We start from the raw sequence: 27,342 nt of genomic DNA, 5'->3' as shown, positions 1-27,342 counted from the left end.
CTTTGTCTGTCCTCCTGTAGGCCCTGTGCCATGGTGGTGCCAGACACTGAACTCATTTGTGAGATCATGCTCGTGGCAGAAGGCTTCCGTGATGCTAAGCTTTTAGCCAAGAAGTTCATCACTCTGTACACTCTCTGCAAGGAACTGCTCTCCAAGCAGGTATGAGTAAGACACTTAGTAGCTCTGTAACATTTCACATTGTTGAATTAGAACAGAGGGCACCAGTAATAAATCTTTCTAGATTTGCCTCAGGAGCACAGCAAAGCACTAGGAGTTTGTTTGGATTTATGGTTAGTGTAAACGTGGGAATGCACATTTTCATTTTCTTTTGTTATTTTTTGTTTATCAGGACCACTATGATTGGGGTTTGCGTGCTGTCAAGTCTGTTCTGGTTCTGGCAGGGGCATTGAGAAGAAGAGACAAAACAAGAGTAGAGGATCAGGTGAACTGATATGTGCATTTTATGTCATATTTTATCTAATATCTCACGCTGATATTTGATCTCATACTCATTTTAATACCAAGGTGTTGATGCGTGCACTGCGGGACTTCAACATGTCTAAAATTGTGACAGAGGATGTGCCTATCTTCATGGGACTGCTGGGAGACCTGTTCCCAGACATGGAAGTAGAACGAGAAAGAGACCTAGAATTTGAAAAGGCCATTCGAAAGACTACACTTAATCTTCGGCTGCAGCCAGAGGAGACATTTATCCTCAAGGTTTGAGATGAATCTGTTCATACCTACTCTAAAAAGGATTAAAGAACCCTCTTTTAAGCACCTTTATTTTTGTTAGGTGGTGCAGCTGGAGGAGCTCATGGCTGTACGTCACTCTGTCTTTGTTGTTGGAAATGCAGGGACTGGAAAAAGTCAGGTTAGATTTTTTTTCTGTGTCACTTGCTGTCTAAATAAATGTTCAGCTGAATTTGTAACATAAATATGAATGGTAAAGTGCTGGTATTTTTATTAACAGATATTGAGAGTTCTCCATAAAACTTATGTAAACCTGAAAAGGAAGCCTGTATGGAATGACCTCAACCCAAAAGCAATAGACAGAAATGAGCTATTTGGCTTCATCCATCCTGCAACTCGAGAATGGAAAGATGGTAAAAAAAAAATGCATTAAAAACAAGATAGCAAAACCTCAACAAAAAGACCAAATCTCACTCTTGTTCTATGCACCCCAAATTCCTGTTTGCTAGGTTTGCTTTCATCACTGATGCGAGAGCAGGCAAACATCTCCCACAGTGGACCTAAGTGGATTGTGTTGGATGGAGACATTGATCCGATGTGGATTGAATCACTCAACACAGTGATGGATGATAACAAGGTACCTCCCTCCTTTTCACTCATACACTATTGTAGACACATAGCAACCAAGGTGGTATAGATAGAAAAAGATGTTTCTCTCCCCTTCCTTCAGCAATCAGCTCCTGAAGTGTGAGTACTTGGAGGTTCTTTTCCACAGCAATGAATCATGTCATACTTGATGAGATATGGGGGTGTTTTCTTATCATTTGGGTAGAGTCTTGTCCATCATATTGGCCATTCAGATGTCGTAGTATTAATGTTTCACAATGTCTCTCAGGTACTGACTCTAGCCAGTAATGAACGTGTGGCGCTTACTTCATCTATGAGACTGATTTTTGAAATCAGTCACCTAAGAATGGCGACTCCTGCCACTGTGTCCAGAGCAGGTATCCTCTATGTTAACCAGCAGGACCTGGGCTGGAACCCGTGAGTTACACAGACTTCAAATTAATCACATAGTGTCTAATATCGGATACCTTTTCTGTGGTAATTTTGTGTAATCTTCTGGATTTGGGTTGCTGCTCAGGTACGTTGCCAGCTGGATTGACCAAAGAGAACGGCAGACTGAAAGAACCCATCTCACCATACTGTTTGAGAAATACGTTCCACGTTGTCTAGAACAGATGAAAAACACTTTCAAGACAATCACTTCCATTCCAGAGATCTCTATGGTGCAGGTGCATATGACACAGAAACATGCGCAATGCATTTATTTCTTCCCTTGTATACCTCTACTGGCAGAAAACTGAAATATAATATGCCTTTCTTTTCATTCAGACACTCTGCACTTTGCTCGACTGCCTTCTGACACCAGAAAATGTTCCTTCTGAATCCCCTCGTGAAATCTATGAGACCTATTTCACCTTTGCCTGCATCTGGGCATTCGGTGGGGCCTTGTATCAAGATCAGGTATTCATATAGTTTAATTTAGGTCAATTTTACATCATGCTGTGTACATTATAGCAGCTGTAAAGATAAGCTTTGACATGACAGTGAAATACTCTTCAGAAGTCTCTCATTCTGTGATATTTCAAACAGAAATTAATTTTATTTTCACAGAACTAAACATCAAGTGCAGTTAGACAGTACTATTGGTTGGTTTACTCAGTTATAGGATTATTTTTATTTACTTTTTCTAGCACTATTATTGTAAAATAAAATAATTCATTAAAAATGTCAGGTAAACAGGACAGTTTTTTCAAGAATAAGCTTAACTGTCTAAATGACATGATGTGAATTAATCCATAACACTGTATGCTTCATTGCTTCATAAGCTCTGTGATTATCGAGCGGAGTTCAGTCAGTGGTGGACCAAAGAGATGAAGACTGTAAAACTGCCAGCACAGGGAACAGTGTTCGACTATTACCTTGACCATCAAACCAGGCGGTTTTTGCCCTGGAGTGACACCGTGCCACCCTTTGACATGGACACTTGTACACCATTACAGGTAAGAACATACCTATAAACTGCTAGAACTCAGAGTAGATCCCTCAAGAGAGAAAGGGAAACTTTTCAAAGTGGTTTTATAAATAATTACCTTTACAATCAAAAGAAGCAACCTCCTTACAGCAAAATAACCAAAAATGAACAATGCAGTCATATTAAAAATGTATGTATGCCTCAGTGAACATAATAAGAGAGGGTAAAGTCACATCCTGAGGTTATGGCAGGGGTGCTAGAATGGATGATAGGCTTGCCACTGTGTCTGATTACCATCCAGTACTCCCTATACCAGACTGTGTGGGGGTGAAGGCATGAGCAACAAGGCTTGAGCTATCACCCACGCTCTTTTGTCTTTCTTTATGCTCCTGTGTACAGCTGTGAATGCTCCAAAGGCTCTTGCTGAGCCATAATTAGTAGGGTTTTGTTCTGAGCAAATGATGCTATTATGACAGAATAGTTGTGGCGTTCAGGGGAAATACAAGAAATTATAAATCACGCACAATTCACTGAACACATGTCTGTCAATAAATCACACTCAAAGAAAGCCATAATAAGCATGTGTGTTTCTGTTCTGTGTCTTCCTGCTGTTTCTATGATTGCAGGCTGTTCTTGTACACACAGCAGAGACCGTGCGTCTTCGCTACTTCATGGACTTGTTGCTGGAGAGGAGACAGCCAGTGATGCTTGTGGGGAATGCCGGAGTGGGAAAGACTGCACTCGTCAGGAACAAGTTAGACTGTCTGCCAGAAAGTTACATGACCACAAAAGTACCTTTGAACTACTACACCTCCTCCCTCATGTTGCAGGGTGAGTGGCGTTTTTGATTGTCATGTGGAACAGAGTAGCACATGCAATGAACTGTAGCACCACCTACTGGCAATGACTGTTAATGTCCGTGCACGACTCACACACTGCTTTATTTATTTATTTTATTTATATCTCTCAAAACTGCACTGTTGTACGTAGGTGTCACTTTATATTTTTCCCTAGAATGTCCTCTATCTTTCTTAACTCTAAATTCTTATTTACACCAAGTTGAGAGAGAAGCAGTATTTCGATTATCCTGTGTGTCCAATACATGTAGTGAATTGCCAGTAAAAATCTTTGATCTTTAAAAATCTTAGTTAAATTTGGTTCAGTCAATGTTTTTATTGCTGTTCATTTGTTTATTTCTGTTGCAGCGATCTTAGAGCGACCATTAGAGAAAAGAGCAGGCAGAAGCTACTCCCCTGTAGGCAACAGAAGGCTGATCTACTTTATAGATGACATGAACATGCCAGCTATGGACAATTATGGCACAGTGCAGCCTCACACACTTATACGCCAACATCTGGATTATGGGCACTGGTAAGACGACTCTGCACACACCAAGCCAAAACAAGTCAAGTCAGAGATTCTGTATAGTTTCTCTAAGGAGCACGGACAGACATAGCATAACAGCATATGCAAGAATAAAAAAAACTTGCAAACAATATGAACAAACAGTACCTGTTTTTCAGCTGTAATCTCGTGACAGTTTTTTTTTTTTTTTTTGATTAGCCATTGAAACCTTCTTCAATTTCCTTCTCTCTGCAGTTATGACAGACAGAAACTGACCCTGAAAGAAATACATAATACCCAATATGTTGCCTGTATGAATCCAACTGCTGGGACTTTCATTATCAACCCCAGATTACAGGTATGATAGCAGGTAAAACTGTTGTATATACCAACATAATCTATTTTTCAAAAAATATAGTTATGCAGAGCAGTGCTGATGGTTTGAGTTGTAGTTTAAATTAATCTAAATTAAAGTGGATGTGCAATAATGCACAAATCCTGCATTATCATGCTTTTTTCATTGCTTTCTAATCTTCAGAAACTGTTTTGAACCTAATTTTAAATGTTGATAAATTTAATCTCCTGAGACCCTACATGCTCATATGGGGATATTACATCTGCACCTTTTACTTTATTCTGACATACAGTGTTTTATATTTGTTACTTACTTTTATACTTTGTTAAGCAATGGCAATTTTATTTACTTATTCTGTAAAATTAGCCCATTGTCACCACATCACAAATGTTAAAAAAAGTATGTAACAAAGTTTGTTTGTTTACTCAAATAAGAGCTCGATTTCAACAGTGCTTTATATTGTGAAGATATTATGGGGGTTCTATTTTATTGGTGTGGGACTTCATACCACTACTTAATACATACTACTGCTACTACAAAGAAAACACAATATGTGTCAAGAATGATTGCTACTTCTACATTCATACATTTGTCACAGTGTTTGGTGTTTAACAGAGCCCATTTCTAAGCAAGATGTTATCTATACACATATATACTAAACACATTTTGCAATTTTTGTGTGCCTTTGCTCTCTACAGAGGCATTTCTCTGTGTTTGCAGTGAACTTTCCTCCATGTGATGCTCAGAGGTCGATCTTCAGTCAGATCCTGTGTAGTCATCTGAAGCAGCAGCTCTTCAGTCCCCTTGTTCAGAGTAGTGCTGCAGCTGTCATTCAGGCAGCCATAACTCTTCACCACAAGATGGTTCATAATTTTCTGCCCACAGCCATCAAGTTTCACTACACGTTTAATCTTCGAGATCTGTCAAATGTCTTTCAGGTATTGCCCATAGTAAACACTCATACAACTTGACTTGTGTATTAAAAGTAAAATATTAATATGATATGTGAAATTAAGGGCATCCTCTTCTCTGGACCTGAGAATGTGAAAGACAGCGCTGACCTGGCACAGTTGTGGCTCCACGAGTCCTGCAGAGTATACTCAGACAGACTGGTAGATCTAAAGGACCTGCAGCTTTTTCAGAAGTTCCAGTTGGAGACTATGCAAGAATGTTTTGAGGTGCAAAGCAGCTTTTGAGAAACAGAATAAACTGCTGCTTTTCATCATCACATAAAAACTTTACCCATTATTATTACTATGCCTGTTTCCTGTTTTCTTCTAGGGACTGGAGAATATAAAGGTGAAAAAGCAGCCCCTCCTTTATTGCCACTTTGCCCAGATGGGTGAGAAAGCCTCCTATACCCCTGTCACAGACTGGTCTGCACTCAGCACCATCCTCACGGATGCCCTGGAAAGCTACAATGAGATTCATCCAGCCATGAACCTAGTGTTGTTTGAAGATGCCATGCAACATGTGTAAGTGGAGCTGGTTTCCATATAAATATCATAGTTATAATAAAACTATGTCATACTGGAAAAATAATATGATGTAAATATAATTAGAACTATAATGAAGAGATGTGTTATTGCCAGCTGCCACATCAGTCGTATCTTGGAAACTCCAAGAGGTCATGGCTTACTGGTCGGAGTCGGGGGCAGTGGGAAGCAAAGCCTGACTCGTCTGGCTGCCTACCTATCCTCTGTGGAAGTCTTCCAAATTATTCTGAGTAAAGGTTACACAGTCCAGGACTTCAAGGTAAATACTTGGTGACAGATTAGAGCCAAGAACATGAACCACTGTTTGACTTTCACAGGTTATGAAAATGTAGAGGAAAAAACGTTCTTTAAATCAAGGTGCCTTTAAAGAATACCCAGATGAGCTTTCCTTCTCGCCGAATGCAGCATATTGATATAATTCAGTTTTGCTGAGATCCTCCAGTGATGCATAAAATAATTGTCAGATACTATTAAAAGACACTGGGCAATATTTTAATACATTATTGATGAGGTAAGCCTATCAATTTATCATTTAAAAGCCTCTTAAAAAATCAAAGTGTTAATCATGGGATTTTAGATATCCAATTGATGAATTTATTGAACAGTTTGATCTTCATGCCACTCAATATGAATATTATCCATTCATGGCCTGTGTGGGTTTTTGTGTAGATGGATTTGGCCGGTTTGTTCCTGAAGGCTGGAGTGCAGAACAAGCGTGTGGCTTTGCTCCTGAGTGACGCACAAATATCCGATGACCGGTTTCTGGTCATTATTAATGACTTTCTGGCATCAGGTCAGACCCAAACTCCAAATTAATTTACACTGTGTTGTTTCATCTGTTCACCTGACTCATATACCTGTTCGGTATATGTAGCATTTTTTCTTTATGATTGTGAAGTACAATCATACTTCAAATGCATTCAGCCTCTAAGATTGTTCTGTTCTGAATATCCATCATTAGCATTTGCTAGTCTGTAATAATGACTGTGTTTTGCTGTACAGGGGAAGTTCCTGAGGTTTTCAGTGAGGAGGAGATTGAAAGTATTGTGTCTGGGGTGAGAGCTGATGTGCGAGGCCTTGGTCTTCTGGACAACAGGGAAAACTGTTGGAAATTTTTCACAGATCGAGTGGGACTACAGCTCAAGGTTTAGTCTTTCAGATTTCGTATGTTTTTTTTAATCCACCAATGCATTTAAATTTAACATGTTCTGTTAGAGTTTTAATGGTAATCTGTCTTCTACAACAACAACTACCCCCTGATCCTTTAAAAGGTTCCAGTTATGCACTGAAGGCTGACATTAAAAAGTGAGATTATTAACTCTGGATGAATTCAGGGCTGAAAATACACTGCATGAATTGAGTGCCCGGATCCCGAAGAACATCTGGAATAACCTCTCTCTTTTCTCATTTCAATTTTATTATAAGCTGTTAAAAAGTAAGAATTGAAATGTTTCATTTTTGCCCTGTCTTCGTCCCCAAAACACCCGGATCCCAATCTGGATCAGGATTGACTCCAAAAGTTAATCACCTCCAGGCTGGGTCAAATCCTACTACTGGTAAATTTATCATGCAAATCCATTCATAACTTTTAGAGAAATTCTGCTACCAAACAAACAAACTAAAATAAAGAGAAATTCTTACACATACATTAGATTTGAGCTGGGGAAATTAAAAGCACAGCTGCTGTTTAATATTACTAAATATGTTTAACAAGCTGAATTAACCAAGCCTGACAAAGTGGGGGGGTTAAAAGGAAGGAAATTCTTTTCTCAGTCACTACACATGTATGCCATCCAGCTAGTGTTTGCGCCAGGGCCTCTGGTAGCGTCACCGTCTGCTCCAGCCAACTGGGAATGTAGCTCCTGTCTATGTGCCAAGGTGTTGAAAGTGGGGGCCCAGGCTGCTGCCAGTTTCCCTTTGGAGATGCATCATTTCAATGTCTGTGACCTGTGTTGATTTTCCTACGTGTACTCTTTGATGAAGTGTGTTTCTACTAATCTTTTAGTGCACATGGTAGACTTTCTCTCTTTGCTTTCTTCTTTGCAGGTAGTCCTGTGTTTCTCTCCTGTGGGCAGTGTTCTGCAGGTTAGGGCTCGTCACTTTCCAGCCCTCATCAACTCCACAATCATCGACTGGTTTTATTCTTGGACCCCTGAAGCTCTGCAGTCAGTCAGCTACAGGTTCATCCAAGAAGTTGAAGGCATTGAGGTCAGGCTTTTGAACTCAAGAACAATATCTCATAATGTCTTATAACTTAACGGTCATATTCTGTACAACACAACATGTGCCAAATTACTAAAAAAAACAATATCAGCTGTCAGATATGTATGCAGCTGGTACTGTATCTTGCCTAGGTTTGTCATGTACCCTGATATTCGGGACTCAGTTGGACTTTAATGAACACCTTGTAATTATTGCTGTGCAGCTGGATTAAGTTTTCCATGGATCCTTCATCATTAGTTCTCTTCTGAGGTTCTGACAAATTGCCGAACACATGCCTGGGGACACTCAGTGAGTGCAGCATATCATTGTTTTCCATCATGGCAGTGGAATGATCACAACCCAGACTCATTTATGTTAATGAGAGAAGAGTGATTAAGCACATAACGACCCTCTAAGGTGGCACAGCTGTCACAACCAGGAAGCGTCATCACATATGTGAACATGTGCCAGACCATTACTTTCCACTCTTGAGTGTTGTGCATGTTCATGTGCAGGCGTGTCTTGTTGTAATAGTAGCTGTAGTGCTTAGAAGTTGTGTGATGATGATGATGACGATGATTAGGGTAGGGGTGCAACGATACACAAAATTCACGGTTCGGTTCGGTTCGATACTTTGGTGTCACGGTTCGATATTTTTTCGATACAAAAAAATGTTCATGCATTTTTAATTTGTCATTTATTAAAATTATAAATATATATTTTAACTCAAAAGTACAGTTTTTAAATTTAACCCTAACCCTTGTGCGTGTTTTTTATTTTGACAGCGAATGCGCACCTGCGGACCACTTATGTGCAGCCCTGGTTATTTAGCTCATCATATCGCAGCCACAGAAATTCTTTTGTCCATGAAACCATAAAGCTGCACTTTCTTTTTGCCTTATAGTCTGATTTGTCATAACTTCTCCGTTTTGTGGTAAGCTTTTCTTTGGCTGTCACTTCTTCACCCTGACCTGTCTTATTTGGCTCAGCAGAACTGAAATGCTTTTACACGCTCACTCACATAAGCTCAGCGATTCTCTGCGCGATCAACCTCTCACATGTTTAAGCTTGCTGCGGGAGATTTCACTTGTCATGTTTCCATAGTAAGCTAACGATTAATAAGACGATGTCAGAGGAATTGGTGCACAAATTATCATCACTCACAGATCAGTGCTGTCGCTCTCTATACACAGTTCGCACGATTGCAAAGTGAAAGCAAAAAAACAAGCGCAAATTCAAACGCGACTTCAATATGTCACATATTGACAGTGGCTCACCGATGCCAATGACATAATTACCCAGCTACATTTCTGAAAGAATGCAAAAGCATTGACATATATTTTTCCTACAATAGCCCGACGGGCAGGGAAGAGAAAGATTTTGGTAGCCCGACTGAAAAAATCGCTAGCTCCAGGACGTCGGGCTAGCGATATTGCAAGCCCTGTATCTGATTGAGGAATCACTCATCTTTGAAAAAGAGAGTTTATTACAGAGAAATGTCTCTTTCCAAAATAAAAGCTATACTATCCGCTTCTTCTGGGCTATATTCTCAGCAGCATAAGGAGAATCATGTGCTAACAGCTGTCTAAATGACTCGGCTAAAGTTAGTAGCATGCTTGCTTTTTTTTGTCTGCTTCCACTTGTCTTTGCACTAGGATGATGTCGGCGTAAATGTGCAGTCATATTCGTTGTGTTCCCACTAGTGCTTTCAGGTTAATCTCGTTGAAATGACCTTAACGCCACAACACGGCAAATCTCCGTTAACGAGCTACCGCCGATCGCTCCGTGCATGGGGCTAGACGGCCAACACGTTAACGAGCTAACTGCGCTAACACACTAGTTCACACCAATGTAATTGAGCATTGCGTGGCACATCCAACATACTGTTTTACTTTAGTCCATGACTCGCTTACCTTCAGGGTCATACGTCACATGAAAACCAAAATAATTCCAAACGCCAGATCTGAATGAGGTTCAATTTGCCTGTTGCAAGTAGAGCTTAACTTCTGTCTCGCTAGCTTGCCCTGCGCTCTTCCTTCTGACTATGCTGTCTGTGTTGAGCGCTCAGTGGATCTGCGCTGGACAGTGCAGCCTAGGCGGAGTAGTCGAACACAGATTCACTGAGCGCTCAACACAGACAGCATCGTCAGAAGGAAAATTGATAAAATAAATTACAAATGTTGTATTGTTCGATACATATGCGTACCGAACCGAAAGCACTGTATCGAACGGTTCAATATCGATACGAATATCGTTGCACCCCTAGATTAGGGGATGTTGCAGCTGTAGTAGATTCGTGCACAAGGGTGGAGGTAGGACTAAAGTTCTCCTGTAACCAAAATATATGTATGAGAGCTTAAATAGTATAATCAAATCAAATGAAAAGTATATCTTTATAGGTGCAGAGGAGAAGAAACCAAAAACAATGTGAAACTGTACATGTAAAGTAATTTATTAAACCATTGTTAATGATTGTTTATCTTCTTAAAGAGGCAGGACTGCAAGAAATGAAATGATCATTCATTTAAAGTTAGAAATGCACAACCTGCTAATAGTTGTTACACAAGGCCAATCAGAGAGTTTCTGTCGCATCTCAACAGAGCACAGCACGCTTTGTCAAGTGCATTGTGTCAGATCTTAATTAATAATGATTTTTTCCCTGTGGCTCTGTGATCATTAACAATGGCTTTTTGTGAGTTATGGTCAGGTTTGATCCTTGTATTCTCTGATCATTTGTTTTTGCTTTAATTGATCACTAACTGTGTGATTAATGCAGGCTGTGTGTCATTGTGTGCCGTATGATGAATACCAAGTCAGGATGCAGTATTATGGTCACAGTAGATGGTGTTTATAAAGTTGGAGGCCACCAGATATAATGTAAGCAGTGTGCATGTTTTACAAGCTTGCACGTCAGTGGTCTAAACACATTATTTTCACAGAGGTTTCAAAGCATAATCATTTCTGCTAGCTGCACCTAAATTTCAGATTGAGTAAGTCAGGGCCGGCCAAGTAAGATGGCAAAACTTGTAGATGAATTCAAAATTTATGAAGATAATATTTCAGTTCCCATCAGGCCTGGGATGTTAAACTCCACTCAATCCAGCTCACCCTGTTCGCCCCTCTCCCCCCTTGTCTGCTTATTTTTACAGCCTGCCGTCCAGGAATCCATCAGTCTTTTCATGGCCTATGTTCACACTAGTGTCAACCAGGCAAGTGAAAAATACCAGCGCAATGAGAAGAGGTACAATTACACCACCCCCAAGAGCTTTCTCCAGCAAATCACCCTGTACAGAAACCTTCTGGAGAAAAGCCGGGCTCAGCTTCAGCACAAGATGAACCGACTCGACAGCGGCCTTCAGAAACTCCAAACCACTGCTGCTCAGGTAAATCTTTAATCTGCACTGTAGGCGACTGATTTCTGGGCAAGAGATGTTAGGCTAAGGTAAACAACAAACAGTACTTCCTTTTTTATGCTTTTCCATGACATTAAGTATTTCACATATTGAAGTATTGTGAGTATGTTTCTTTCTTATATATACAGGTTGAAGATCTAAAAGCTAAACTTGCATCCCAAGATGCTGAACTGACCCTTAAAAATGAGAACATCGAAGCTCTGATTGCTAAGATTGGTCAGCAAACTGAGAGGGTGAGCAGCAAGAGAGAGGCTGCAGATGTTGAGGCACAAAAGGTGACTAGTCCTGTCACATATTGTATAACACACATTCTTTGGCATTGCACTCTACAGACCACATTGTTAAATAGATGTGTGGAATCCAATTTGTTATGGTTGCTTTTGTGCAGGTTGCTGTGATCCAGGCAGAAATTGCTGTCAAACAGAAGGAGTGTGAAAATGACCTATCCAAGGCAGAGCCGTTACTGGCAGCCGCCACAGCAGCACTGAACACCCTCAACAAGGTACTAGATTTTATCAGACTAGACAGAATTACGTAAAAATTTGCAGTCTTTCTCAATATATAATGTTATATAATATTCTTTCAGGTGAATCTTACTGAGCTGAAGGCCTTTCCAAACCCCCCGGCAGCAGTAATCAATGTAGCAGCAGCTGTGATGGTCCTGCTGGCCCCTCGTGGTCGAGTGCCTAAGGATCGGAGCTGGAAGGCAGCACGGGCCTTCATGGGCAAGGTTAAGCCATCATCATGTCAATTGCATCTGCCTGATTAATGTCAATCTAATTTGTGAGTGGGCCTTGACCCTGGCCCTGCCCAACTCCAGTGCTCACATTACAGCTGGATGGCTCTATGAATTTGCTCACTCACTGTTGGAGCAAGTGTGCAAACCTCCCTCCTCTGCTTCTTGCTTCTGTTAATGCAAGTGTGACTGGAAAACGTTTGGTTTTAATTGCATTTGATTAATTATTTTAGATGCCAGCTTCGGGTATCACTTTTTAAAATTTTTCACCACAGGACTTAATCCTAAGAATTGTTGATGAGAGGAATCAAATATAACCCTCATTTTGTGGGACTTTCTCTTTTGTAAGCAAAGAATTAAAGTGTTTGAAGTGGTTATGATTCGCAACATGCTCTATTTGTGTTCCATTTTCAGCCTTCATCAAATGCTGTCTCATTTGTTTTGGTTTTTGTGTGTCAGGTGGATGATTTCCTGCAGGCCTTGATGTCGTATGATAAGGAGCACATCCCTGAGTCATGCCTGACTGTGGTGAAACAAGAATATCTGAGAAACCCAGACTTTCACCCTGATCTAGTTTGGACCAAATCTACAGCTGCAGCTGGTCTTTGTGCCTGGACCATTAATATTGTGAGATATTACGAGGTCAGCCATTGCATTCAAATAAACTCTAAGGCAGTTTCTTATGTTTCCTATGAGAAATCTTATTCTTCATTTTAAAGTTGTTTTTTTTTTCACACATGCTGTATTTATTTTTTATTTATTTTGCAGATCTATTGTGAGGTGATTCCAAAAAGGCATGCCTTGTCACAAGCTAATGCAGAGCTAGAAACAGCAACAGCCAAACTGTTGGCACTTCAAAAGAAGTTGGCAGTGAGTACAATGTTATTCTTACCTAAGTCACTCAGTCTAAATACTGCATTTTCTTTATCGTTTTTAATTTGCATGGCTTCCTTCCTTTTGTTTCTATAGGATCTTGATGCCAGCCTCCAGAACATAACAGCTCAGTATGAAATGGCTACAGCTGAGAAAATCAGTTGTCAGGAGGAGGTGATGCGTACCACCCAGACCATAGAGCTGGCCAACCGACTAGTCAAGGGCTTAATGGTAAACAAGGGGAGATAGAGGAGTTTGGTCGTGTCATTGGGGCTGACCTGGCATACAGTTAACTGTCAATTTGCTGGAGATATGCATGGAGAGGTGCTGGTAATAGAATTGCATCAGTAATCTGGACTGGAAGTTGTTATGTCCTGGCAGGATGGCCTGACAGTTGTGTGAGCAGATCAGGCAAAGGGAGATTTTACAGCCCAGCCCAGCAGCATACCGGGGACTTGTGAGACAGGTAGAGAGGGCTGGACCACTGAAAACGCATGGCTGAACTGGGCAACTGGCTGGCTGAGCAGTTTCCAAATTGAGGAGTGAAGAGAAATGGCAAGAGGTCTACACTAACACTACCCTGTGTCTGTGTGGTAGATGTGTGAGCACTTCTGAGCTTGTCCAAAGAGTAAAAAAATTATTTCTTCAGAAGTTTTTTTTTTTTTTTTTTTTAATTATTTGAAAAAGTGCAGATGGGAAATTATGGAATGTGGAGAATATAAATGTCGATAGCTGCATATTTATGTAGCTGGTTTAATATAACATTCAACTTTGCTGCATTCCTTTGCATGTCTTTTTTAGTCAGCCAAATCTTTATCTTTATGGATGCTAATATGAAATAAAATATGGTCATTTCAGTGGCCATTTTGCAAGTTCGACTTCCTTATTCCAGAAAATAAATGCGGTTTGCATGGAACGGTTTGGCTTTTAAGCATATCAAGATAAATGTTTTGTCTTTATGGCATTGACCTGGAAGCAATAGTGTACAGACTAATAAATCAGGCCGTCTATATTTAATCATTAACTTACCTCAAAGCCTCAACAGCTGTTGGAAATTAACAATGTCTCACCCCAGACTGAGTGATATTACAGGCAATCCATAATACATTAGAGTAAAATTATAGTGATTTTTAACTGTCTGAGAATTTATTATGTGACATATTCTAGATCCACAGCCCCTTGTAAGAAAATGCCATGCGTGATTTATTGTTGTAGGCTGTCACAGTCACAGTATTGAAGGTTTAAATGAATGCTAAATTGATGCCGAGTGAATCTACAGCCAAACACCCAGAGTTATTGTAAGGGAATTGCAGTTGTATGCTTTACTGCTTACATCTTCTTAGTTTGCATGATAAATGTGAGCAGTGGGAAGCTGCCTAGGATGCACATAATTCAGAAGCACAGATTGTTTACTTCTTGATGTAAATGGTCATGAGATGGACTGCTCTCTTTGGTATTTTGTGTGTATTTTTTAAAGATGATATTGAAGCTTGCTGTTTGTGTCTTATAGTCAGAGAAGGAGCGCTGGTCCCTGAAAATTGTCCAGTTTGAAAAGCAAAAGAAAACCCTGTGTGGTGATGTGCTCCTCACGTCAGCATTTGTCTCCTACATGGGTTACTTTACCAGCCAGTATCGTGTGGAGCTTTTTAACAACAAGTGGATTCCTTTCCTTAGATCTCTGAATGTAAGCAACATACTTTCACTACCATCCTTCTTTCTCTAAGTCTGAACTGGAGTGCACAGCCACCAGTGCTTGAACCAAAATGACATCATTCCTGTGTTTCTGTTCCAGGTCTCTGTACCCCTGACAGACGGCCTGGATCCAGTCCTCATGCTTACAGATGATGCCACCGTGGCTGCTTGGCATAACCAGGGTCTGCCAAATGATAGGATGTCTATTGAGAACGCGGCCATCCTGACCACCAGTGAGCGTTGGCCACTCATCATCGACCCACAGCAGCAGGGCATCAAGTGGATCAGAAATCAGCTAGCGTCAGAGCTGAGGGTGGTGCAGCTTGGACAGAAAGGGTGAGAAGCGGTAAATTATTGTCAGTTTTGCTGTCACAGTGTGATTGTATTACTCGTGTCAGTGAGTGCTCATGAAACTTAAAAATTTGCAGCTCCAGTCATGTTTCTTTTTCTTGTTTTTTTTTCTTTCTATACAGTTGTTTAGATGTGATTGAACAAGCTCTTGTCTTTGGGGAAACTGTCGTGATAGAGAACCTGCCAGAAAAGGTAGACCCGGTTCTGGAGCCTCTACTAAGCAGGAAAACTATTAAACAAGGAAGGTTGGTACTAAAACATGAACAGTACACGTTTAAGCATTTTTTAGCTTGCAAAGATCATTAAAAAAACCCACTACTGCTCTGTTACGTAGCATTGGTGCTGTTGCACGCCAAATAATGCTTTAAATCAATATGCGGTTTTTGCATCACCGTTCCTTCATAAGTCGATATACCCACAACTTGTCCCAATGCATCTGTCGTGTGAGACAATAGAAGCACATTTGCCAGATGGTTGAATCTCACTGAGCTTTGAAGCACCAGTAAGACATGTCTGAATGCATTATTATTGCCTGCTCTTTAGATTATAAATGAATTTTGCGGCACATCGCCTGAATCCCTAAGGCCAACGTATTGATTGGCCCCTCAAGACTGGTGATGGATGTATATTTGTGTGTTCATATTCTTTAGGTGCAATGAATATTGAACAGCTTAGCCTAAGCGTAAAGGCTGAATTCGGCACAGTCATGGTTATGTAAAAAGACTCCTGTCTCCTACAGAAAAATGGCATCTAACATAATAAATTCATAAGTCGTCTATCACCATGAAAGACTCAAGTCAGCTTCAGTAACCTAACTAAACACTGTAACTGTAGGTGGTTTGCTCGTATTTGTCTCCATACTGTACCTTTAGAGCAATTGTGGACTAATTTATACATTTACACTACATTTGGATTTCTTTTAACCAGAGTGGGGTCATATTTGTGAATTATATCATTAAGTTTGTCAAATAGTGCTGCTATTTAAATTTATTTACTGAAAATGAAAAATTAATATCATATAAAGAAAATGTATATCATAGTGTCCTAAACAATACAGTGTCTTTATAGTCATGGTTAGAGTTACTTTCAAGTACTATAACAACTCTCACACACAAACAGGACTCACATCCAACAATAAATCCACTAAGTTAGACCCTCGATTCCAGCCCAACTAGTGGTGGCAGATGGCTGCCCCTCCGGGAACCTGGTTCTGAATCTGATTCAGAATCAGAATACTTTATTAATCCCTAAGGAAATTATGTGGGTTCTGCAGGAGGTGTCTTCCTGTTAAAGGGGTGTTTTTCTTTTCCACTGTTGCCAAAGTGCTAGCTCATAAGGGTTTTTCTGATTGTTGCAGTTTTCTCTGTTTTCTTTGTATTCTTGTAGGGTCACTGCCTACATTACAATATAAAGCATCTTGAGGCAACTGATGTTGTGATTTGGAGCTATATAAATAAAACTGAATTGAATATAATAAGTATAATAGGTATTGCTTTATTGTATGTGTGAAGCACTGGAGACAAGTGAACTGTTTAGTTCTTAAATTAATTACTGATTTGTCTGGTCTTGCTGCATTCTAGCAGTCTTGGCTTAGTCAAGCTTTTCCTTGATGAACAGATGTGCCTTATTGGCTGTAGTGTGAATCTGTTTTAAGCATACAAAGCAAGAAATGCATATTTCACTGAAATTTGTTAATTTTTGTGGGTTTTTTTTTGTTTTTTGTTTGTTTTTGTTTGTTTTTTGTTTTTTGTTAAACATTTGGATGTTTATATCTTTGGCTTGGTGTTGTAATAGTCCTTAGTTTGAAAGTGATGGATCTAGCTTCCAGGTCTGAAAAGTGAGCTAGTGTTGGAGTTTTTTCTAATGGCCAGCAGCAAGTGAACTTCTGGTTGGAAAAGAAGAAAATATCCACTTGTATAAAATTACCCTCTGGTTCCTTTGGTCTGTAACCTCAGTAAACACCTTCCTGATGAATTTACGAGCTGAATGTGACACAACATCAAGTAAATTTGGTAAATTATGGTCCCCATTAGAGTCAAAGAGGAGGATAAAGCAGGATATTATAATAGGTCGCTACAATATGTGTGTGCACTATGTTCAGTTTCTCATTTAGTTCCACCTCTCCTCTCCGTCTTGTGTAGTTTCAGAAAATCAATATGCAGAGAGCAAAAATGTCAAGTCCAAGGCTTTACAATCGGAGTTTACTAACTTGTGTGTGTCATCAAAGTGGTTACATCCATTTTTAAATATAGAATTTCTTTACTCAGTAATGATGTTTTACATAAAACATTATAACTATATAATTTCTGGCATAAACATAATAATATACACAACCTCATAATAAATAAAATCATTATAAAATTAGTACTTACTAATATTAGCAACTATTATTAGTAATCACCAGAGTTTAATTAATTAACAATTTAATGTTTGTAAGCAATGGCTATTCTAAAAAGCCACCAATTAAGTTAATATCAATTTGAAGCAGTCAAATCTTTTTGCAAAATCATCGCCCCTGGGAATTCTTTTGGCGGTGATACTCGTGCATTTGTAGTTCACTAATAATTAAGCTTTGTTACGCCGATATGGTGACTTTTTATGGTGGTTATTATTATTATTATTATTATTATTATTATTATTATTATTATTATTATTATTATTATTAAAAAAAGGACAACTCTCTCTGATTTCAAACTCGGTTTTTCAAACACGACCACTATTCTGGTGAAAATTTCCAAACCACTGGTGTCACTAAAGTAGCTGCTCTGCAAATACCTCAGTTACCAAAGAAAAATACAGTAAATTCCATAAACTGGACAAGCAACAGCAGAATAAATAGAAAATACGACATATTGACGTCCTGCTTTGATCTCCTACTCAGAAATGTTTACATCTTTCTTGCTCTGATATTTGTAAGACCATGAATATTGAATATTCGGGCGAATGTTTATCGAGCGTCTTTTGAAGCCCTGTCTGTCCAGGCGTAACAATTCATCATAGTAAATCTGATTATAAGTTTATCCCTTGTAGATGACCCACACGCTTGTTTCTGTCGATGATTAATACAACCTGCTGGGGCGGCCATGATGGATCTCGTAGGTCTCCACAGCTGAAGTTCATTAATAATTGGAATGTTGTAGAGTGTGAAGTAATGAATACTAATTATTCCTTTCATGGCTGACGGAAGACTACAAGCCAATCCATCAGCAAGGACTTTAATTTGGTGGAGTAATGGTTCTATCAATAGTACATTAATTCTGGCTTGTGAAGATATAGAGTTGAACCAGACCCAGGCCATGAGGAACCTGTGCCATAAAAATTGGGGCCTTGCCTGACATCCAAGGGGTAATTAGAGATAAATGAAAAGCCACCAGGTTCGTCAAGCCACTGCTAATTTAATTGAAATGCAGGAACAGATAAATATTGGCTGGTGCCATGATAATCTTTCATATTTACTCAAGAATATTTGTCTATAGGGTAAGTGACATTTGGAGCCAAACTAAAGTTGTAGGGCAAAAACAGAAGTGCAGTTCAGACCATCTTCATCATAATCATGGCTTGCTTTTTTTAAGTACACTTCCTGCCAGGTAACAAGTCTAACAAGGGGGTACGATACCAGGCTGTCTTCTTTTTATCACTTACTTCTATAATCTAAATAACCAACATGCTGTTGAGGCCTCATTGTCCTTCAGATTAAATAAATAAAAATATTTGTGGTCCTATTATCCAGGTACATTCTAATTGGAGGCAAGGAGTGCACTTACAACAGTAATTTTAAACTCATTCTTCACACCAAGTTGGCCAATCCACATTTCCCTCCTGAGCTCCAGGCCCAGACCACCCTGATCAACTTCACCGTGACTCCTAAGGGCCTGGAGGAGCAGCTGCTGGGACAGGTAGTCTCTCGGGAGAGACCTGATTTGGAGGAACTAAAGGTAATCCACAGATGAAAGTTACATTCTTTTTCGAGTAAAGCATTTTGTCTACATGATAATCCTTAATACCTGATAGGAAAAATGTGCAGTTTTGAACTGTTCTGAGTACATTTTCCAAGACGAAGCTGACCACGCAGCAGAACCACTTCAAGATTGAGCTGAGAAGGTTTGAAGATGACCTGCTGAATCGCCTCTCTGCAGCCCATGGTAATTTTCTAGGGGATATTTTTCTGGTGGAGCAACTTGAGAATACCAAGACTACAGCCGCTCACATTCAATGCAAGGTAAGGCTATTTTTCTTTTTGTTGTTTTTTTTGTCACTCGGTTGTTTTTTTTTTTTTTTTTGAATGTCATAAACAGCAAGCACCTCATTTTATTGCATTAGCTGCAAATGATGTGTAGTTAGGAATAAGTGTAATGAGAGGGTTTTGGAGCATGACTGAGAGCCTAATAGCTCATTTTGTGCAATTGGAACTCACAGGTGGCGGAGGCCAGAGAGAACGAGAGAAAGATCAACGAGGCTCGAGAACTATACCGCCCAGCAGCTGAGAGAGCATCGCTCCTCTTCTTTATCATCGACAACCTCAGCAAGATTAACCTGATGTACCAGTTTTCTCTCAAGGTGAAACCTTTACCCCTGAAGTGCTCTTAGAGGACAGATATCGCTTTGTGGTTTTTGCAATTATTATTTATCTTTATGTAAAAATGAGCTTAAACATGTCCCTCTATACCAGATGTCAGTCCAAAAAAACTTGTTTGCATACACATGGTGTCCTCGTTTTTGTTGCATTCCAGACCTTTAACTCGGTGTTTAATAAAGCAATGGAGCGTGCCGAATGGGATGAGGATGTGAGGACCAGAGTCTGCTCCCTCAGTGAGGCCATCACCTATTCTGTATTCCTGTACACCAGCCAGGGCCTGTTTGAGAGAGACAAGTTAACCTTCTTGTCACACACTGCCTTCCAGGTGAGGGACTCAGGACCGCCTCAGAGGTGGGGCCTCCTGTCATCCTCATCAATCAAAGTACTTTTCTTCCCCCACATTAACTTCAATTAAAAGCAGTCAGGAATACCATACGCTGCTATTGATTACCTCTCACACCTTGCACCGTGGCTGCTGCTCACACAGTTGGTTCTGACAAGGGGGCTGGTTCTGATGGCATAATGCAATTATCTGTCATTGCACCAACTGTTTTCATCTTGGAAACTGTGGCACTCTGAAGGCTGTCCTTCATGTGGCTATTTCACATTCAGAGGCCTGTAAAAGTTTACCCAGCACCATTTCCTGAGTTTTCCCATTTTTATTTCAGTAGCCGTGGAAATTCTATCAATAACAGAGAGCTCATAATAAACTGCTTTTGGTACTTCTCCTCAGATTCAGCTCAAGGAGAAACTGATTGATATGCAGGAATTAGACTTCTTGCTGCGCTATCCCGTGGAGGCAAGCAAAGTTAGTCCAGTGCCGTTCCTCTCTATGTCTGCCTGGGGGGCCATTAAGGTACAGTAAATATTAAGATGACACATTCGACAAATGAAAAGTTCATATTTTCACTCTTTTTAAGTGAAGTATCAATGTGTGTTTCTTTGTTGCAGACAATTTCTACAATTGAGGGCTTCAGTGGACTTGACAGAGACATAGAGAGCTCACCGAATCGCTGGAGGAAGATAGTTGAGTCCAGCTGTCCTGAAAATGAAAGGCTTCCTCAAGACTGGAAGAATACGAATTCCCTCCAGAGGCTGATTATCCTGAGAGCTCTTCGCCCTGATCGGATGACCTACACACTAAGGTGAGTAAACTCACTAAAGCACATTTGTGTTTCTAGTTATTGTACACAACTGAGCTTTTGATGATGTCTCCTGGCAGGAAATTTGTAGAGGAAAGCATGGGAGCTAAGTATGTGGACAGTGCCAGGCTGGAATTTGAGAGGCTGTTTGAAGACAGCGGTCCCCCAACACCTGTGTTCTTCATCCTCTCACCTGGAGTGGATCCACTCAGAGATGTAGAGAAACTTGGTATGATGTATATTCTTTGTTAGTTACAAATCCTATATTGTTATTTATGCTCAGATTTTCAAAATTGTCTTTGTGTGCAGGTTTAAAACTGGGATTTTCCATTGACCAGGGAACTTTGCACAATGTGTCCCTGGGACAGGGACAAGAGATAATGGCTGAGAGGGTTCTCAAAAATGCCTCTAAACATGGACACTGGGTCATTTTGCAGGTAGGGAATCCTATTATTCAATGACTGCAGCAGTTCCAGTTGGCTTATAAAGCACCTAATGATATTATCTAACCCCCGGAGCAGGGGAAATAAATTTGGTTCAATAAAAACCATAATTGCCTAGATCAGCTCACTAAATGGCTCCTTTAAGGCAAAGTCTGTAGCCAAGTAAATCAGTGGTTTCAGATCAGAACACAGAGAGACAGTTTTCATGGCATTTACTATGAAATAAAATTTACGCACAAATTCTATCAACCTGTTACATATTCTACTTTATTTTGATGCTCAGAATGTACACCTGGTGGCTCAGTGGCTGCCCTCTTTGGATGCTCTTCTGGAGACAACAGCCGTGGACAGTAACCCCAGCTATCGGGTTTTCATCACCGGAGAACCCGCGCCATGTCCTGAGCAGCATGTAATCCCCAGAGGCATATTGGAAAATGCCATCAAAATCACCAACGAGCCACCCAATGGAATGAATGCCAGCTTGCACGCAGCCCTCGGCAACTTCAGCCAGGTAAAATGGAAAATATGCTTTATTTCTAATATGCTTCGACTGTAGTAGTCACTGAAATCTTCACTTGTTTTCTTTCTCCTTTCAGGACACTCTGGATATGTGCTCCAGAGAACAAGAGTTCAACTCGATGCTCTTCTCCCTCTGCTTTTTTCATTCCTGTGTAACGGAGCGCCGTAAATTTGGCCCACAAGGGTGGAATAACAACTACCCCTTCAGCACGGGGGACCTAACAATCTCAGCTAATGTCTTGTACAACTACTTAGAGACCAACACAAAAGTATGTTTAGCACTATTTTCTACAGCTAAACTGACATTTTAAGTTTTATTTATTTTAATTTAGCATTTCGATTACTGTAATACAACTTTTAATTTGTTTTTGCAGCTACCTTCTTTGCCGGCTAAATTTATAATGATAATGGTACTTAGCATTGGCATTTCTAACAGACAGTAATGTTGAATTACTGCAGTGTCTCCAATTACTTATTGAAATCTTTTGTCCCACTGTTATTTGTGAAAAATGTTCATTCCCATCTTTTTTTATTCCACATTTCTTCTCTTATAACTATGAACACGCAACCTGTAATTTAGCTTTATTTCACATAGACAAAAAATCCATTCTTAAGGTGCTGCTCCCCTCACAACTGCTAATGCATTGCTCTTAGGACTCCTATTACTCTGGTCATAACCAATTATGTCTCCCAGGTATTCTGCCCTCCAAAAACGAATGTCCTTCATTATGTTAACCAAACAGTAACCTGTATGTGCGTATACAGAGAATTCATTAGGAGGGCAATGAAGCGTTATCCTAAATGTAATTACATGCAGCCAATGTGACAGTTCACAACGCTACATAAGTGATCACTGCAATTAGAGCTGATGAAGGAAGCAATTTGCAAAACAATACAGGTACAAATGATTGTGAACCTACAGCTTTTGTAATTTGTTATGAATCACAGCTTCTTTTCTTCCTCCTTCACCCTCACGGATCACAATCTCCCGCTGTGGAAAAGACTCTTCTGTCGCACTTCAGATCAGTGTGTATAAGAAACATAATTTTGCTATATTTCCCTACTGTTGTCATTATGAAAAGTAGCCTATCTCGGAGGTTGTTTGCTTGAAGTTTGAAAACAAAAAAAACTTTTTTTTTTTTATCAGGAAAATAGAAACATGTCTCTATAAGAGAACAAAAATGAACCCTGGGAATAATTTTAATAAACCTACCACAATGCATTCGTGTCTTATATTTGCAATATGATTTTAGTCAATAACATCTATTGCAGTTCATGCAGGTGCCTTGGGAGGACTTGTGTTATCTGTTTGGAGAGATCATGTATGGAGGACACATTACTGATGTCTGGGATAGAAGACTGTGTAAAACTTACCTGCAGGAATTTATGCATCCTAAAATGGTAAGGCAGAGGTGATGTAGCCTAATTTGTTCACATCTTCTTTATTTTTTTATTTATTTTTTTTTATAAACAAAAGTGTCACTTTTGAAATGTATTTCACTTCATTTAATAACATCTGCTCATTATTTAGGTACAAACTTTTATCTGGAGTTGTGTTCAATTTTATGATGACAGGCTAATCCATAGCTGTGTAGCTGTTTTGAGTTGTTGTCAAGGTAAAGGGTGCCCCCTGGGGGTGAAATACTAAACTGCAGTTTTGCATGTAATACCAGTCTAGGTTTTCTGTTTCTTTAGACATTGTGCTTTTTTGACAGATACTATTAAGGGTTTATTTCATATATTTTTTCTTTTGAAGATTTCTCTTCCAGTACTTTTTCCTGAATCTGCATTTTGAAGAATGTTTTGTTGTGCCTGCAAGAAAAGACTTGCACTTGTATATTGTCCATGATATTAAAATATAAAATACATGCTTAGCTTTTTTTAATTTTAATTTTTTTGGTCTTTGTGTTATGAATTTTCAATTCCTAGTTTGAAATGGATCTCTCTCTGTGTCCGGGGTTCCTGTCTCCTCCGTTCTTGGACTACACTGGTTACCACCACTATATTGACGAACATCTCCCCTCCGAGAATCCCACTTTGTATGGTCTCCATCCAAATGCTGAGCTTGAGTGCCTCACTGTCACCTCAGACAACCTCTTAAAGGCTCTGTTGGAACTGCAGCCACAGAACTCTTCCAGAGGAGAGGGAGCAGCTCAGAGCACAGAGGAGAAGGTCTGCATGCAGAAAGAATCATTATGGGGGAGGGAAAAAAAACTGCTGAGGGTGCAGGGACCTGTCTATATCACTATCCCAGTTTATTGTATTTCTTAGGTCACGTCAATAATTGAAGACATCCTTGACAAGCTTCCTGAGGAGTATAACATGGCAGAGATTATGGCAAAGACAACAGAGCGAAACCCGTACACCTTAGTTTGCTTTCAGGAGTGTGAGCGCATGAATCTTCTGTTAGTTGAGATAAAGAAGTCCCTTCATGAGCTGGATCTTGGTCTGAAGGTACCATAAACACAGTGACTGCCAGCAAGGTGCTTTACTGTTATTATTGTAGCATTAAAAAGCATTTCTCTGTCCACAGGGCGAACTCACTTTCTCCTCCAGGATGGAGAATCTGCAGTCTGCACTGTTCATGGAGCAGGTCCCAGACTCCTGGGCCAGACTGGCTTATTCCTCCACTAAAACACTGGCACAGTGGTAACTTATGAGTCAACCTATTATATGCTAATTTTTCTTACTTCTTAAATAATCCCTTATAGGCACACTCTAAAAGCTTCTATTAATGATCTTCCTAGTTTTTTATTAACAATTATTTATTCTTTAGGTTGAATGATCTAATGTGTAGCTGCCACGAGCTCGACAGCTGGACTCAAGATTTTGTCCTACCTGCAGTTGTTTGGCTTTCGGGGCTCTTTAACCCTCAGTCCTTTCTTACCGGTGAGGACTAAACGAAGACAACGATTAATATTGCCATATGTGCACCGGTAGAACCAGAAATATTAACATAGAGTCATATTTTACAGCTGTGCTGCAGAGTATTGCTCGCAAAAACAAGTGGCCCCTGGACAAGATGACCCTGAGCGTGGATGTAACAAAGAAAATGAAGGACGACTTTGGGCATCCTCCACGGGAAGGAGCCTACATCCACGGACTCTTCATGGAAGGTCGGAATAATTAACCCAGCAGTAGATCCTGCTATACTCAAATTATATAGATTTTTCACAGTATTTTGCTTCCTGTGTCTTGGTAAAATTATTGTCTTGTAAGTATAATTGGTCAAACCCACAGTGCAACATGTGTCTTTAGGAGCACGTTGGGACACTCAGGCTGGAGTCATCTCTGAGGCGGTTTTGAGAGAACTGACGCCGGCCATGCCTGTGCTGTATGTTAGAGCTGTGCCCACAGAGGAGCGGGACATCAGTAACACTTTTGAGTGTCCAGTGTACCGCACCAAGCAGCGTGGACACACTTATGTGTGGACCCTCCGCCTCCGAACCAAACAGCCAGCTACCAAGTGGATTGTAGCTGGAGTGGCTTTGTTGCTGTCTGTGTGAAATTCAGTATTCAAGTATTACTGCAGTGTAAGAGCAGTATGTTTTTAAACAGTATTGGATTATGTGTCATTATAGTTTTACCATGTTTAGTTACTTTAACACATTTCTAATCTTGTATTTGTGTTGTCAGTATTTGAGTGTGTATATCCTGCATGTTGTAGATAAAGTAAAGTAAACAAGTAAAAGCAGATAGCCGATGTTAAACCTGTTGTGTTCATGTCCTACACTGTTGAACATCTCCCTTGAGCCTGGGTGTGATTTGTTGGGAGCTTATGTCTCCATTTTAGACCATGTAATTCTGGATGGGGAGCATATTTTATTGGAAGGTCAAGATTAAAAAAGCTCTCTGGCTGCCCTCTACTAACTGAATGATACACAATGCTGTCTGGAGGGGATCCTGGACAGAATTCCCAGGAGATGATGTGCATGGTTGCTATTGACTTTTAAATGAGGTGCATTTGACATTGACCTTTTCTACGGCAGAGGCAGAATACTAACAGACTAGTGTAATTCATTCAGCCAAACTCGTTGGAAAAACCCATTGAAAGACGCTGATAGCTTTGTATGAGAAAGCAACACATTAGATTACCCATCCTTTATCTGCCTCCACTCTCTGTTAACATCTGATGAACCTACTATGCGACAAACAAAGCTAAAGAAAGTCATTTTAAGTAGAAGGTTATTGTTTTAAATGGATTTAATCAGGATTAATTGCAAACCGAGAGGACGTTCAGACTAAAGTTTGTAGTTATGGATACATGTCTGGGGTGTTACTATTTATCTGCAGTGATTCACATGATTTAAAGTCTAATGTATGTCAGGGATATGAGGTAGAGTCAAGGTTAAGGCCATGTACTACACTGAGAAAAAACAGATGTGTTAAAGGAGATTTAAAAAAATAAGACAGGTGCCATATTATCTGCTAAAAATAAAATAACATTATGACGCTTAATTTACTGCAACTAAATCGCGGTGTTGTTTCTTTCTGAAGGGGTGGGGGGCGTCAAACTCTTATCTACTCAAATAAGATTTTCTTCAACACTAATAACGGCTGTGCTGCTCCTAATTTCTCCCTGCAGCCAAAGTGGCTGTAGACAGACAAATGGAGGCTGGAGGATTGATTCTGTGTATTGTATTGCACGAGGGGGGGAAATGAAGAACTGTTCTTCCTGTAGTTTCTCTTCATCTGCCTTCTCTTCCTCCCATTAGCACAGCACAGCAACTAGCCAGTCATTTGGCGACAGGGAAATGATACAGTGCTCGTAATGTTTGGGAGGAAATGGCAGGGTACGGGGCCGGGCTCAGCAGGGGTCGTGCCTCAGATAAGGCATGTTAAAGGCCAAGCAGGACACCTGGTTAAAGTCAGAAAGGGCATCTGGGTCACCACTCTGCCTTACAGCACCAAAAGAAGACATTGTGTTTGTTTTTTGTTTGTTTTTTTGTCTTGAAAAACTCTAAAGGAAAATATGAAATCAAGTCTAGTTTCCTCGCAGTATTATGAACAGCTTTAAAAATGTTATAGTTTATGATGTCAAATGATGTCGCTGCTCTGTGGAGCCTTAAAATAAAAAGCTGCCTATGACCAAATATTTACTTTGACAAATTGTCACTATCTTTTTGTTATATTCATTTTTACATAATGGCATGGGGTTGCAAAGCTGAGATAAAAATGTTATAATTTGTACTGTTTAGTCTGCTACAGAGCAGAAAATTACAAAAGCTTAAAGCCACATTTTAAGCTTTGAATGGTTCAACGTTTGCCTCCAGGACTTACACGTCACTTTCTTGTCCCTTATGAAACAATCCCATACTTTGTTGTCACATTAGGTAATAAACACATAAAAATAAGAAATTTTAAGACCAATCTTTTCCTTTTTGTCCTTTTTCTATATTACGTGCATGTTTTCACTGACTCTCGACGTATGATTCAGCTCTGATCCTTAATTCTTTGTTAAAAACCATT

At 39.9% G+C, this 27,342-nt stretch overlaps 1 protein-coding gene across 3 annotated transcripts in view; it reads left to right on the top strand.

Annotated features, from left to right (window-relative positions):
* The window catches only part of LOC113032181 (dynein heavy chain 11, axonemal), a 42,391-nt gene extending 15,413 nt beyond the window's left edge, over nt 1-26,978 (top strand). For 2 of the 3 annotated variants that reach the window (XM_026184890.1, XM_026184891.1), the window contains 47 exons: nt 21-159; nt 350-442; nt 526-720; nt 797-874; nt 974-1,106; nt 1,203-1,330; nt 1,589-1,737; nt 1,838-1,988; nt 2,089-2,220; nt 2,586-2,759; nt 3,358-3,562; nt 3,937-4,102; nt 4,331-4,433; nt 5,129-5,368; nt 5,447-5,608; nt 5,712-5,905; nt 6,023-6,185; nt 6,596-6,719; nt 6,929-7,071; nt 7,973-8,134; nt 11,278-11,511; nt 11,670-11,816; nt 11,930-12,043; nt 12,128-12,271; nt 12,737-12,919; nt 13,046-13,147; nt 13,247-13,381; nt 14,661-14,834; nt 14,943-15,178; nt 15,316-15,438; nt 18,924-19,128; nt 19,248-19,412; nt 19,610-19,750; nt 19,924-20,094; nt 20,503-20,625; nt 20,721-20,914; nt 20,992-21,140; nt 21,221-21,348; nt 21,638-21,865; nt 21,951-22,142; nt 23,146-23,274; nt 23,803-24,045; nt 24,145-24,327; nt 24,407-24,522; nt 24,650-24,762; nt 24,849-24,989; nt 25,132-26,978. In XM_026184890.1, coding sequence (XP_026040675.1) covers nt 21-159; nt 350-442; nt 526-720; nt 797-874; nt 974-1,106; nt 1,203-1,330; nt 1,589-1,737; nt 1,838-1,988; nt 2,089-2,220; nt 2,586-2,759; nt 3,358-3,562; nt 3,937-4,102; nt 4,331-4,433; nt 5,129-5,368; nt 5,447-5,608; nt 5,712-5,905; nt 6,023-6,185; nt 6,596-6,719; nt 6,929-7,071; nt 7,973-8,134; nt 11,278-11,511; nt 11,670-11,816; nt 11,930-12,043; nt 12,128-12,271; nt 12,737-12,919; nt 13,046-13,147; nt 13,247-13,381; nt 14,661-14,834; nt 14,943-15,178; nt 15,316-15,438; nt 18,924-19,128; nt 19,248-19,412; nt 19,610-19,750; nt 19,924-20,094; nt 20,503-20,625; nt 20,721-20,914; nt 20,992-21,140; nt 21,221-21,348; nt 21,638-21,865; nt 21,951-22,142; nt 23,146-23,274; nt 23,803-24,045; nt 24,145-24,327; nt 24,407-24,522; nt 24,650-24,762; nt 24,849-24,989; nt 25,132-25,379 — 7,495 coding nt within the window. In that variant the 3' untranslated portion in view covers nt 25,380-26,978. Of the gene's footprint in view, nt 1-20; nt 160-349; nt 443-525; nt 721-796; nt 875-973; nt 1,107-1,202; nt 1,331-1,588; nt 1,738-1,837; nt 1,989-2,088; nt 2,221-2,585; nt 2,760-3,357; nt 3,563-3,936; nt 4,103-4,330; nt 4,434-5,128; nt 5,369-5,446; nt 5,609-5,711; nt 5,906-6,022; nt 6,186-6,595; nt 6,720-6,928; nt 7,072-7,972; nt 8,135-11,277; nt 11,512-11,669; nt 11,817-11,929; nt 12,044-12,127; nt 12,272-12,736; nt 12,920-13,045; nt 13,148-13,246; nt 13,382-14,660; nt 14,835-14,942; nt 15,179-15,315; nt 15,439-18,923; nt 19,129-19,247; nt 19,413-19,609; nt 19,751-19,923; nt 20,095-20,502; nt 20,626-20,720; nt 20,915-20,991; nt 21,141-21,220; nt 21,349-21,637; nt 21,866-21,950; nt 22,143-23,145; nt 23,275-23,802; nt 24,046-24,144; nt 24,328-24,406; nt 24,523-24,649; nt 24,763-24,848; nt 24,990-25,131 lie in introns of those variants that run through there. The other variant, XM_026184892.1, reaches the window with a different exon arrangement.
* Nucleotides 26,979-27,342: the final 364 nt, after the last annotated feature.

Source organism: Astatotilapia calliptera, chromosome 11 (genome assembly GCF_900246225.1).
Source record: "Astatotilapia calliptera chromosome 11, fAstCal1.2, whole genome shotgun sequence".
Lineage (NCBI taxonomy): Eukaryota > Metazoa > Chordata > Actinopteri > Cichliformes > Cichlidae > Astatotilapia > Astatotilapia calliptera.
This window is presented reverse-complemented; position numbering and strand designations above follow the sequence as displayed.